General features: G+C 37.4%; 2 protein-coding genes across 3 annotated transcripts; one reads left to right on the forward strand and one right to left on the reverse strand.

Moving 5' to 3' along the window:
- Positions 1-308: 308 nt before the first annotated feature.
- LOC17887336 (WD repeat and HMG-box DNA-binding protein 1) lies at positions 309-5100 on the forward strand. Of its 2 annotated transcripts, none has more exons than XM_023783244.1 (12): positions 309-656; positions 816-1939; positions 2071-2247; positions 2342-2455; positions 2853-2957; positions 3161-3295; positions 3375-3430; positions 3531-3627; positions 3721-3837; positions 4161-4287; positions 4389-4519; positions 4634-5100. In XM_023783244.1, exons 1-12 carry the CDS (start codon positions 380-382, stop codon positions 5024-5026), a joined length of 2853 nt encoding a protein of 950 aa, XP_023639012.1. In that variant the 5' UTR covers positions 309-379; the 3' UTR covers positions 5027-5100. The 2 variants fall into 2 exon arrangements, with proteins under 2 accessions (XP_023639012.1, XP_006290561.1); XM_006290499.2 differs by having other exon boundaries at positions 311-656; positions 3525-3627.
- A 76-nt stretch (positions 5101-5176) lies between these two features.
- Positions 5177-8293, reverse strand: LOC17886702 (SNF2 domain-containing protein CLASSY 1). Its single transcript, XM_023783245.1, is given in 8 exon segments — positions 5177-5946; positions 5948-7107; positions 7110-7389; positions 7392-7436; positions 7438-7659; positions 7845-8018; positions 8020-8090; positions 8241-8293. Coding segments are annotated over 8 exon segments (2751 nt in total). The 5' UTR covers positions 8290-8293; the 3' UTR covers positions 5177-5196.
- Positions 8294-14214: the final 5921 nt, after the last annotated feature.

Genomic DNA, 14214 nt, shown 5'->3' on the forward strand with positions numbered 1-14214 from the left:
AATGAAGAAATAGAAAAGAAAAAAAAAAAAGAAGAGAAAGAAAGAGATAGAGAAAAATAAAAAAAAATAGAGAAAATTTGAGTAGAAGACAAAATTGTCATTTGCATGAGTTAAAAGTGGGTCATATGACATTTTAAAGAAGATTGAATTGAAAGTGGCATTTCATAGAAAAAATGACACTGTTCATGGCATAGGATATAATTTTCTCTAAAAATAACGTCGGCAAATAATCTAAATTTTAATTTTCGATCAATAGAGATAAAATCCCGCGGTTCCCATTCTGAGACTGGCGCCAAAATCGAGGTTAAGACTGAAAAATGCCCAACTCAATCAGATAGAAAGAAAACCCTAAAACCAACCAGAGAATCAAACATCTCCGATGAAATCACGATCCGTAAAGCTCCGGGAAGCTCATAAACTCAGCGGAAGCGCCGCCTTCTGCTCTATCCTCTGGGACCACAAAGCGGAACATTTCGTGACTTCATCCTCTTCGGATCCCTCAATCTCCGTCCACGATGGACTCTCGCCTTCAACTTTACCTCCGACGATTCTCCGACATCACCAAGACGGCGTCACCGCCCTGGCTCTGAGCCAGGACTCTGCTTTCCTCGCCTCTGGATCTATCGATCATTGTGTGAAGCTCTACAAGTTCCCAAGTAATATTCAAATCACTTTCTTTGAATTCTCAGTTACATTTCAATTCGTGTTGATAAGTTCTTGGGGGTTTTCTGTGGCGACGGAAGTGTAAAATCTTAGTGATGCTTTGTTTCTCTAAAGCTTTAATTTTATTAGTTCCTCCTTTGATTTTTCCTTAGGTGGGGAATTTCAGACGAACATAACCAGGTTTACGCTTCCCATTCGCGTGCTTGCATTCAATGGCTCAGGGAGTCTATTGGCAGCTGCTGGAGATGATGAAGGAATCAAACTTATCAACACGTTTGATGGTTCTATTGTTAGAGTTTTAAAAGGGCATAAAGGACCTGTGACTGGCTTAGATTTCCACCCTAATGGTGAGCTCTTGGCTTCGATTGACTCAATTGGTACTGTTTTATGCTGGGAACTCCAAAACGGAATTGTTTCCTATACCCTTAAGGGTGTTGCGCCCGACACAGGTTTCAGCACCTCCATTGTGAATATTCTCAGATGGAGCCCTGATGGAAAAACCCTTGCCGTGCCTGGTTTGAGAAACGATGTGGTGATGTATGATAGATTCACTGGGGAGAAGCTTTTTGCCTTAAGAGGTGATCATCTCGAGGCTATATGCTATCTAATGTGGGCTCCTAATGGCAAGTATATAGCTACATCTGGTTTGGATAAACAAGTGCTTCTCTGGGATGTTGATAAGAAGCAAGACATAGACAGACAAAAATTTGAGGAGAGAATATCTTGTATGGCCTGGAAACCGAATTGTAATGCTTTGTCCGTCATTGATGTCAGGGGAAAATATGGAATTTGGGAATCGTTAGTTCCTTCATCCATGCTATCTCCTACAGTGGGTGTTCCAGACATACTACCAAAGAAGAGGAATGAGATTCTTAATTTTGATGACGAACTTGAGGAAGAACGTTATCATGCATCTGAAAGTTTAAATGATTCTCTGGTGGATAGTGATGAGGGAGAATCTCATCATACCAGCAGGAAAAGATTGAGGAAGAAAACTTGTATTGATGATGATGGGGATGAATATGAGGAACTTAATGATGGGAGTAGCTTACCTTCGGCCTCGGAATACAGGAAAAAGTCACATAGAACTCACATAGAGAAGAAGGGTGCAAGAGGTGGGGCTTTTAAAAGCATTGCAGCATCAACCAAGTACAAAATGCAAAGTCCCTTTCAACCTGGTGCAACACCACTGGAACCAGGAAAACGTACATTTTTGTGTTACAATATGTTAGGATGCATCACTACAATTGAACATGAGGGGAACTCCCGTATTGAGGTACTTGAGGCGTACATTTGTTATGTTTCTAACTTGATTTTGCCATTTAAAGGTTTTCAGAAAGAAAGAGGCAAACACTTGTTTCTTTTGTGTAATTTTGGTCTTTCTTTTTGCTTGGACTGTAAATTCAGACAGATTTTCATGATACTGGAAGAGGTCCACGAGTTTCATCAATGATTGACATATATGGCTTCACTATGGCATCAATAAATGAAAGTGGATGTGTCTTTGCAAATCCCTGCAAGGGAGAAAAGAACATGAGTGTTCTGATGTATCGACCATTTAAAAGTTGGGCCAGTAATAGTGAGGTCAGAGGATCATTACTTACACAAAATTCATTAGAGATTATCGACCAGGATAGGAAAATAATTGACTTGGTTACTTTTTGATTAAAACATCCAGTGGACAATGAGGTTCGAAGGTGAAGAGGTGAAGGTTGTTGCCAACGGTACTGGTTGGGTTGCTGCAGTTACAAGCCTCAATTTGCTTCGCATATTTAGCGAGGGTGGTTTACAGGTTTCTTTTTTTGCACTTCTTTATCATGTGTCATTATTCATGCAGGCTGATAGGCTAAACAGCCAACTACTCGTAGTTTGCCCTTTAGTAATGTAGTGGTTTTCTGCTTAACTTGCTGTTGTGAATTTGCCTCTGTTTGGCTCTTGTTGGAGTATTCTTAGATGAAATTGCATCTACATAATTATTATGAGAATCTGCAGCTCTTGTATAACAATGAACTAATTGAAACAGAACGCTTGTAAAAGACAAAATTTAACAGTAAACAAGAGTATTTGGATATAGTCGATTTATTTTGACATGAAGAAATTTCTTAACAGAAAGCTAGTTGTGTAATATGTACCATGGAATTGAGATACTTTGTTCATTTAACATGATAATTTATGTTCATTTCTTGCAGAAACATATTATTTCCCTTGATGGACCCGTAGTCACTGCTGTAGGATGCAAAGATCAACTTGCTGTGGTAACTCATGTTTCAGACTGTCTTCCTTCCAATGAACAGGTAGTTACCATTTCTCATCAGGTTTTTCACTTAAATCAACCTTGCAGTCACTTGGCATCCTCTAAATATTTGCTAGCGATACAAAGCTTCTTAAACTCTATCCTATGGCTCCAACAAGTAAAAGTGGTCCATAAATTTGAGAACAAGAAGCATTCAGTTTGGTTATCTACTATGCATTCTCGTCTCATCCCTGTTTCATGCAGGTTATGGAGTTTAGAGTCTATAATATATCCAAAATGACTCAGGAGTTGAAAGGCCGTGTTGCGTTAACTCCTAGCTCACGTTTAACATGGATAGGCTTCAGTGACGAAGGTTCTTTGAGCTCATACGATTCTGAGGTTTGTTTTCTTGGATTCCTGCTCACTCTTTTGCTCTCTTTGCATACAACACGCATTACAACAAAAGAGTTTCATGCAGGGTGTGTTGAGGGTTTTTACAAGTCAATATGGTGGCTCATGGATCCCAGTCTTCAGGTTTCTTGCCTTTGTTATCTACAATTTCTGAGAAGTTTCCTTTATTATGTTTTTTCAAGGTGTTTGTACGTACTGAACTCATTGTAATTTTTAGTACCAGTAAAGAGAAAAAACGAGAAGAAAACTACTGGGTTGTTGGCTTGAATACAACAAGTGTGTACTGTATAGCTTGTAAGCACCCTGAGATTTTCCCACAGGTAATATATTATTGTTCTCGATGCTAATGTGTTTGCGGTATTCAGAAAAAATAGGCTACCTCACCACTATTCTTCTTGCCATTTTATTTTCAGGTGACACCAAAACCAATCCTGACTATACTAGACCTTTCTCTCCCGCTTGCATCCTCTGATTTAGGAGCTGCATCTCTAGAAAATGAGTTAATGCTAAAGCAGCTGCATTTATACGAGGTTTTCCTCTCTACTTGTTAGTTATTACACCATTTTATTATATCTGCTTTTTCTGGTCCACTTTTGCTAGTATGATCTGTGTCCCCCAAGTTTTTAGCTACTGAAATGTTTGGCAATTAGTCAGTTGTTTTGGGTAAGCAACATGGATAAATATATCAGGATAATTTATGCTCTTGTGAAACCTTTGTTTCCGTACACTAATGTGTGGAACTTTAGTTTCCTGTAACCAAACTATAGACATTCTCATTACAACATCTGCTGAAATTAGTATTAATATCGACATATTTGACCAATACCAATTAATAATATTCTCCTAATCTCAGGCTCAACGAAGAGTAGACGACATGGCTTTGGCTGGAGTGGATACCACAGCTCTTGAAGATGAAGCTTTCGACATGGAGGTTTCTCAAGATAAATGCATACTACGGCTCATCAGCTCATGTTGTAGTAGTAAGTTAATTATTTATGTGTTCGTACAAGCTTGCGTGAACTCAGATTCTTAGACCATTATTATCCAGGTTCTTACAACAAAATTATTTACATTCATTCAGGTGATAGTTTTGTGAGGGCCAGTGAACTTATGAGACTTCTAACTCTAGAAAAATCAATGAGAGCAGCAATTACACTGGTTACCAAACTCAAGCTTCCTTTTTTGGCAGAAAAATTCTGCAGCATACTTGAGGTACTCTACAAGAACTTTCATTTCTTATATATTGCACAAAATAGAAGAAGATCAGATACAGACAGCCATTTTTTTTTTTATATGTTAGGCTAACTTCTGGTTCTGAACTAACAGGAAAGGTTGCTTGAAGAAGCTAATGAGGCAGTAACAAATACTTCGCAGAATCCAAACAGAGAAGTAGTTACAAGAGTTGAATCCAAGGTCCAGAATCCTCCAGCTTCGGTTCTGACAAGTGAAAACACAGAGGCAGTTATGAATTCTTCTGCAACAAAGCTGTCTGCTACTACACTTGTTAGGAAAGCAAAAGTTTCAGAAAGTTTTAATCTGGGAAAAGAACAGACAAACAAAGATGAAACTGAAGATGCGAAGATAAAAGAGGTCAAGAAATTGAATTTGTTAAAGAATCCGGTGAAAAATGTTAACAAGGAAGACATGGGACTGAGAAAGGAAGTGAATCAACAAGAAGCTCGACGTTCTTCAAATCCATTCCTGAAATCAACTGTTTAATATTCTTATTTGGAGGTTGCTTTATTTGACAATGGTATGATTAATACATCTGTTTCACTTTTTTTTTTTGTTTTTTTAATGATCCTACAGCTGAATGGTTACACAGAACTTGTGATTCTGTGATAAAGTATTAGGTTATTACAATACAACAAGCTGTTAAAGAATCATCACTAAATGCATGGTGAAACAGAGAGTTGAATTGTACAAGTTCCGCAATCAGCCATTTGTTGAATCTCATTCTTCATAATCATATGGAAGGACTTGACTTTGTCTTCCTCCACAATTTCTCTAAGAACATCGTCCTCAATCTTCTCAGCTTGCCACTGAGATGGGTCCTCCACAAATTCTTCCCTGAAAATCATACTTGAGACCCACTCTTTCCAAGTTTTCCTCTTGTATTTGTCTTCCTCAAGTGTTCCTCTGGACAAGAGCTGGTAAACGTACACAACTTTCTGTTGTCCCGGTCTGAATGCACGTGCGATTGCTTGCTTTGTCTTAGAAGGATTCCACTCTGAATCAACCATGATCACCCGTGAAGCAGCGGTTAGACTGATGCCTTCTGCACAGGCCGTGATTGAAGCCAGCAGAATACGGGACTCGCCTCCTGGTTCTTCAAATTTGTCTATCACTCTACCTCTCTCAAACAGCTCAAGATCCCCTATCAAGGTCAGGATCTCTCGGCCTCTTTGCCACTTGAAAATTTTCTCAAACAACTCAAGAAATAGGCAAATCGGCGCAATGTTGTGGCAAAAGATGATGATTTTCTCCTTGTTGACCACTTGGAGCACAAGGTTAAGCATAAACATGACTTTTGATCCTTTCTTTGCATCGTGCTTGAGCTTCTCAATCTAGGAAAGCTCCTGAGGATTAAAGAATTTGGTGCAATAGGTAGTGGTTTTGACCAACCAAGGATGGATAGCTAGGTACTAACGTTATGAGTAACTCGAGCTTGAGTGGATATCCATGGTAAGTCGACATTATGTTCTGAAGTTTGGTAAGAATTTCGTGTTGTATAGATGTAGAATTCATCAACAATGTGTAAATCTGCAAACCTGGAAGGACACCACCACTTCCGCTTCCGCTCCCTTCATAGTTATCGATGAAACCAGAGGTCATATTTCTCAACATGTTGAGACCTTGCAAGCGTTCATCGCCCACTTTTCTGTCAATCTTCTTGGCTATAATGTCAAGGAAGAACTTCCAAGCTCTTTTTTCAAGCAAGGGAGGCGCCTTTTGCACAGCTTGGTTTTTCTGGAACTTCTGATCCAACTCAATTAGAACCTCGTAAACAAACTTGGGTCTAGCCAAGCACAAGGTATTGAAGTACTCACAGAAGTTGTTCTGAAACAATGTACCCGAAAGAAGAATCCTCAAATCAATATCAACTTTCATCAAAGCCTTTCGTAATCTCGACTCGGTACTCCTCGGGTTATGTCCCTCGTCTAAAACCAGTAAACCAGGAGACTCTCTCAGTACTTTAGCCATGTATTTTCTATGAGCAAACTTTGAATCTTCCCTCATCAATGTTAGAAACGATGTGTAACCCATTACAAGAACACTTGGCTCTGCATGCCATTTCTAGATTTTGTCTAAACAGTCAAGAACATGCATAACATCTTGACATCTTACTTTCCCATATTTTTCTACTTTACTACGATAATTATCGATCTCATCCATCAAATGACTTCCAGAGAAACCACCACACAAACTATTTGCATTGAGACCAAACTGTTCCAACGGTATAGGATCAAATACGGGAGTGAAGGGAATAACCGAAAGCTCACGATTTCTACAAAATCCATCTGTTTTCTTCCTCTTCCTATTTTTATTTTTGTCTACCAAAACAATCTCTCTTTGCTTATCCTTACTAAATCCATGTGTGCTTCTCTTTTCTCCAATAAAATGCGATAACGGTAAGTTTAAACCGTCATTGAGAGCTCTATCATCATCAAAATATTCTTCTTTATTATCTTCATCATCATTTAAAGCAGTCCATGTGTTGTACCTATATGGCATCATCGTTACCCATCCATCCTTTGAATTTGGTTGACACACAAAGTCAGCAAATTTATCTGGCGCCCACTTCTTCTTTTAGATCGACGCATCTCCATTACCTCATCTTGAATCTCCTCATTTACATCAGTATCTTTATTAGTATCCTCAGCTGGATTGAACAAAACAACTTTAGACATGGAAACACCGTCTTTGACCGTGATGTTTATAGCACTCAAAAAGCTACTAGAGCATTCACAATCTTCATCTGTCACAATTTGATAAACCATCCTCTCATGAACGGTTCTGATCTGAAACACAATGATTTTCAAAACTGATGTAGCAATCAACCAAGTAAGATCATGCAAAAAAGTTTCCCAGATTTAGTCCTTTTTTTCACCAGCAAAGTACAATCCTCTTGAGTTTCTCCATCTGTAGTAATGGTCCGAGCTTTGTTCCTTGCAAAACTTTTGTAGCATAGAGATTTGGTTGAGTCCCATGAAGACTGAACCTCTATTCATTATTTGTTTCTCCGAACCGATGCAGCCTTGGTCTATATACACACTAACATTAAATTTACACAAGCATTCAGATTCATGAGGCTTCCTGTCAATAGACAATATCCTTGCATCCACCCAAACCTACACCTCACACACACAAAAATGTCTCAAATAAATGAAAATCCGTATAAATTTGTAGATCGTCATATCTTTGTATACAAGGATAAGCATTAGAGTATTTCTCTTTACACGATAAGCTTCTTTACTTGAATGTAAAAATATTTATTTTTGGTAAATGTAAAATATATTGAAGGAAGTGAATGTACCGGCTCTGTAGTTTCTTCATCCAAAGTGACATCTTTCTGATAGAGAACACAAACATCAAGACCAGGTCTTAGTAAAGATATACAGTCGACCAAAGTGGCCTTCCTTGATCTAAGACGAAGCTTCTGGGATGGTTTAATATTATCTAACACTTGTCTGTTCTCCAAGAGATGCGTTCATCATCGTTCCATTTTTTATCCTTAAGTACTCCACAGCCTTCCATGTCCCCAAACAGAACACCTCAAAAGCTGCCACAACAGGAAAGAAAACAGAGAAGATAAATAAGAAAACCCCCGTCAATCAAAGGCTATGAATTAGGTTTAAAATAACAATCACACAATACTCAATGCAGATCGATCTAGGTAAAATAGGAATCATAGATCTTCTTAATCACTTACGGCATGGATTAAACGGATGGTTAAAGTCAAAGTGATGATTTCTCTTCATCTTATTTTCCCTTTAAGGATAGCTTCTTGAGCCATATACGATCTCCTGCAATCCATACATATATAGCTTCATGATCTAGATTCATCTACCATGCACTTGACATATATTAAAAATTCAAACTTTATCTCTATTAGAGACAACCCATTATATTAAAACTTGGTTTTATTGTTTGTTACTGCAATAAAATCACAACAGGGAAACAGTTTCTTACCGTCGTCTACAACAACAAAAACACATCAAAGATGAAAACAGAACATTAGTGAGATTTTGAAAATAAAAATAACGCACGATCATCATTAACAATACGAAACCCAGAAAAAAAAAACAAATTATGATATGCTAAGGGTCCGAATGGTAACTGCGGTTTTTACTGCGGGAGAAGTGCGGTGCGGTTCAAATAGTAACGAAAATATATGGATATATATGTATATGTAGATATTTTGACACTGTTCTAACACTGTTGCGGTGCGGTTTTATAGTGCAGTATGGTTACCATTCGGAGCCTAAGAACAGAAACAAAATACCTTCAGTGACGTGAAATGAGTTGATTTGATAGAATAAAGTGCTTGGTATATTGAATAATTAAAAAGAAAGGAACAGAAAATGATAGATCGAAAAGTACGTCAAATTTTCTCTGAAAAGATTAAAAAATGGAGAGAGCATGAAGATGAGGGTTTAAGGATAGAAGGTAGTATTGTAAATTCAGTTACCTAATTAATGTGGGAAGATATACGGCTGTGATTTAGTTTGTATTCACTATCTTAATTTAACTTTGATTTTACAGAAAGAGAGTAAATGCCAACTTGTGTGCATGGTGGCCTATTAGGTCCACAATATATTTTTGAGAGAAACAATTCCACATAATTCGTGAACCTAACATTTTTTTTAAGCATGCCTTATTTATTGAAAATGTCCAGTAAATTGGGCTGAGCCTCAGACTTTACATGTGAAACAAAGACTCAAGAAACAGAAAAAATACATCATTGGATGGAAGCTATTCACCTAATGACACTGACGCAGAGAGCCGACCATTAAAACCGGCGGATGCGAGATCCATAACTTTGCGGCAGATCAAAGTATCTAGCAAATGACAAGAAACATATGACCCCAAAATCTGTTCCTTTTCCCTCAATTAACCACCCCACCACAAATCCTCCGGTAAAGTCAACTCTGACGACACGGCACGTTGTTGACGGCTCCCGACCCTAGCAATCCGAAAACTTCATCCGTAATCCCTCCTTCCTAGATATGTCGATTCTCTGAAATCCGATCTAGCCTTCCTTCAATCCGACCTAGAGGAAGCAAAATGCGGTGGTAATTGTAGTGGATAAGATCCGGAAGGATCCATCATTAACCTCCAAGGCAAAACAGCAAAAGACCCTGACATCCGTTGTAGAAGCATAACCGACACAGCGTCTGAGCCACGAAAGATCTCTGCTACATCCCAACCAGCCGGAGGAAAAACACAGCAGATCTCTCCTACCAACTCGCCAAATCTCGATCTACATCAACGGGGAAAATAACCAACCACTGCTGATGGAGAAGGGGGCTAAAAAATCTCTGAAATCACCATGAAAGTTGAGGGGATGATGTTGATATATTATAGGGTTTACGGTTTTTTGCCATGGTATAACTTTTTTTTAGAGTCTTATTATGCTTTTTAGGATATTTTCGAGTCTTTGTAGAACAAGGAGCTATTTGGTACGTATTGGAGCAATGTGGAGCACTTGGGAGCATTTGGACAAGATGTGCCGAAGAAACATACTTGGAGAGTATATTTGGTGTGAGTGTCGTTTGACACCAATATCTAACAGCAATTGAATTTCACATATTTTCAAAGTTTTGAAGAATTACAGATTTTTCCAAATAGTTTTATTTATTTGCAATTAAGGCCCAATTCGTGTTTGAGACATATATTGAGTTTTTAGGTTTTTGTTAAGACTTAAGCTTTATTTGGAGAGAGAGAAAGAGGGCCGGGGTTTTTAGAGAGCTTGGAAAGAAGAATCAGAAACTGATTCAGAGTAGATTCAGAACTCCTTTACTTCTTATTTTAATTTCTTTTATGCAATCTATTTTATTCATGATGTTTGTTTCATTCACCATGTCTCAGTAGATTCCTTGTTAGTTTTAGGGCTTTCAAATGAATTCCTGAATTGTTACGTTGTTAGATAATTAGGATTGAATCAATAGAGTTTTTAAAGTAGATTGTGTTTAATTTATTCTAAAGTAGCAGAAGCAACCTAGAATCTGGTCCTAGGTTAATTGGTAGCAGAAGCAACCTAGAATCTTATTTCTTGTAAATAATCTTAGATGAGCAAAATATATACCTACTTGTAAAGGAATTTGGTTTAGGGATTTTGTTAACTTATCAAACCTGAATTTAATGCATGTCTTAAACTTTAAGTTTGCAAAGGAATATAGAATTTAGGGTTCTAGACATAGATAGTCTCTGCAACGGATGTTGATTAATTATAATTACGTGATTTGAGTTTAAAATTAACGGTTCTTAATAAATCATGATAATTATTTTCCTACAATTCTGAATTACGTGAGATTTCTCTAATTTAGATTTTTTCTCTTGTTGAACTTTACATCACTTTATTTAATTGTTTTGTTACTTTTAATTTTAGTCTTTCTGGTTTAGCTTAGGTTGACACCTAATTAATCTATTTTGTAAACATTGAGTCCTTGTGGAATTCGACCCCCTAGTACTACCTGATAGTGTGTCTTCAGATTATCTCCTCTGCAAACTCTTTCCATATTCACTTGCAGGGGAAGCAAAATTATGGCTTAAGCAGTTGAAGCTAGGACCTCTGACAATTTGGGAAGCTATAAAGGTTGATTTACTTAATAATGTCTATGATCATGCAAGGTCTCAAGAGCTGATATATGTCCTTGTTTTCTCAAGGACCTACTGAAGGACTTAAGACTGCTTGGGTAAGATCCAAAGAATATCAGAGGGATTGTCCACATCATGGTTTCAATGAGATCCAGCTTTTGGGTACTTTCTTCAAAGGTTTAGATTGGAGGTATTAGATGGCCTTGGATGCCGCTAGTGAGGGAATTTCAACACTCAGTCTACCGCTAAAGCTGCATTGCTAATTGAGAACTTGGCTTCTTGTAATATGATATGTATATCTTTTTTCACTTTCGAGCATGCATTTATCATCCATTTACCTTAGTTCACTCTTGGTTTCGCACCATTTTAGTCTCTTTAGGAAGATTTTGCATATTTTTTACCGACATTCTTGCATTTGGAGTATTGTCAGGTGTTTTAGGACTTCTAAAGGCCAAAGAAGAGGCTGGTGTCACTTCTGGGGCTAAACGAGGGGATTAGAAACATCAAAGGAGAAAAGAAGAAGTACTCGATCGCTCTACTCGACCAAGCCAATGAATGTACTCGATCGAGTGCGTGACAAGTTCTTTAAAGACTGACTCGAATGAAAATGTTTCATTGGGATTGAGATTCAGAGGCCTTCATCAAAGTTATAGATAATTGAGTTAGATTTGCAATGGTGGTGGTTTTAGGCCAATATAAGCTGTACTTAACAAATAACTTAAGTAGGAACAAAAGAAGAGAAAATGAAGGAATTAGACAACATACTTGCCATGCATGACAAGTCCATCAAAGATCGAATCGAGTGAAGCTCTTGCAATATATTTAGCTCCATTGTCCTTCATCGACATTGTAAGAAGTTGAGTTACCTTTTCGATGGTAGTTATTTCAAGTTAATCCGAGTTGTGGTGCAAAAGTTATCACTTTTTTTTAGTGAACGTATATTCATACAAATAACACCTACTCGACCCTATCACTCGAGTAAGCACTCAAATCAAGCCTTTTCTAGCCTATTTTGGTGATTTTTGGTGTACGAAACTTAGGAGATATGCAAGCTGAGGTTGGAAAGGACATGTTACTCGACTGACGTGGAGCAGAGTCAAGCATGTTACTCGACCGTCTATGAGAAAAGTAGCAGAGCTAAGTATGTTACTCGACCAACATAGAGCAGAGTCAACCATGTTACTAGACCGACGAGGAGAAAACATGTAGCAGAGTCAAGCATGTTACTCGACCGACAAGCAGCAAGTATAAGCATGTCTCTGAAGTTGTTCACTCGAGCAACCTAGAATCTGATTTCCTGAAAATAATCATAGATGAGAAAAATACCTATTTGTAAGGGAATTTGGTTTAGAGTTTTGGGAACTTATCAAACCTGAATTTAATGCATGTAATAAACTTTGAAATTTGCAAAGGAATTTGAAATTTAGGGTTCTAGACACAGATAGTCTCTACAACAGAAGTTGATTACAGTAAAACCTCATTAATAATGTTGGGACTAGGAAATTCTATTAATTTATTGATAAATTAATTTTATAGAGATATTTTCCTAATTTGATAGGTTTTTAAAAAGATATACATCAAAAATGAGATTCAGTCATTATAATCAATATTTTTTTAGACCCAGTTACAAAAAAAAATCATTATGAATGAATAAACACTATATTTTTTTTACATGAAATCTATTAGAATTGAATTCTAAGAAAAATGGAACGACGATCTATTCCCCCCCCCCGGAACTTTCGTATACGAACAGTTCCACCCACACTTTCAGCCTCTCTCTGTATCCCCCTCGAAACAAAGTTCCACAATTATTTCCCCTCACATCAAAAGTTTGAAACCTTTTTCCCCATCGAATTAAAGTTCGAAACTGATTTACACATCCAGCTGGGTTATTATTGGTTTACTGTAGACCAATATTTTCTTAACCATCTAAAACAAAATTAAACCAATATCCTCTTAACCATCTAAAACAAAATTAAACCAATCATAAACCAACTTAACCAAACCTAAATTTGATTATAACCTAAAGAAACAAAAAATCCCCAAATCAAACAAACCCCAAATCGATTTCATCTTCTTCTTATGAACCCTAATCCCCAAATTGCAATTTCATCTTCTTCCCAACTCTTCTTCTTCTCCGAATTGATCTTAGCTCCTCCGCCGATGTCACTTGTCGAGATTGAGATGAATGATGTTGCTATTGACAAGTGTTTGATGTTCAGTGGACTTGGAGTAGATTTGATTTGAAATTGGAGTACATTTGAATCATAGGGTTTTAAGGTTCTTAGATTTGGGGGGTTTTTAAACAAATGAAGATTTGGGTTGCAGGTTGAGTTTATTACTCAGACCCTGATTTCTAATTTGATTTTGTTTCTAGGTTGTTTTGGTTTTATGTTGTTAACCAAGTAAACCAGCCATTATGGGGAAAAAGGTTTCGAAATTTCGATGTGGGGGGATATAACTATGGAACTTTGTTTCGAGGAGAATATAGAGAGAAGCTGAAAGTGTGGGTGGAACTGTTCGTATACGAAAGTTCTGGGGGGGGGGGGAATATATCGTCGGTTCAAGAAAAATTAATGTGAATTTGAGAATAAATAACAACGTGATAGTCATATTTCACTAAGACCTTTACATGTATATAGATATATATTAAAAATTTTATGTAACTACTAATTTATACTATTATTGGGACCATATATGGCTACTTTTTCCTCTCGAGGCGATTATGGGTGCGATTTTTGTCTTTGAATTTACCCCCCTCCTCCATTTTTGAGTTTCTTTCCGACAATTCTAGTGACTGTTGTATTAGTTTTGGCCGGTTATTGTCTGAGACAGTTGAGTGTTTGCAGTTTTTTCTTCCCATTTTTTCGAGAGATAATCGGCGATCTAAACTGCTATGGCCAATTTGTTATATATATGTCGGAATTGGGATTCCAATTTCTATTCTTCCTTCAACAAACAGAAATCTAAAAGTTTTAATCGATAAGATGAGTGATAACGTTTGTAAGTCTCTCCAGAATTTGGATTTGAGAATGAATGATGCTCCGTTTGCTCTCCCGGTGGCGCTTTGCGGACAAGCCGTCAAT

Source organism: Capsella rubella, unplaced genomic scaffold (assembly GCF_000375325.1).
Source record: "Capsella rubella cultivar Monte Gargano unplaced genomic scaffold, Caprub1_0 scaffold_5, whole genome shotgun sequence".
In the NCBI taxonomy this organism is placed as follows: domain Eukaryota; kingdom Viridiplantae; phylum Streptophyta; class Magnoliopsida; order Brassicales; family Brassicaceae; genus Capsella; species Capsella rubella.

Coding starts and splice junctions, on each gene's coding strand:
- LOC17887336 (XM_006290499.2), top strand. CDS start 380: ATGAAATCACGATCCGTAAAGCTCCGGGAAGCTCATAAACTCAGCGGA. Junction 2,248..2,341: donor GTTGGGCCAGTAATAGTGAG/GTCAGAGGATCA, acceptor TAAAACATCCAG/TGGACAATGAGGTTCGAAGG. Junction 2,456..2,852: donor TTAGCGAGGGTGGTTTACAG/GTTTCTTTTTTT, acceptor CATTTCTTGCAG/AAACATATTATTTCCCTTGA.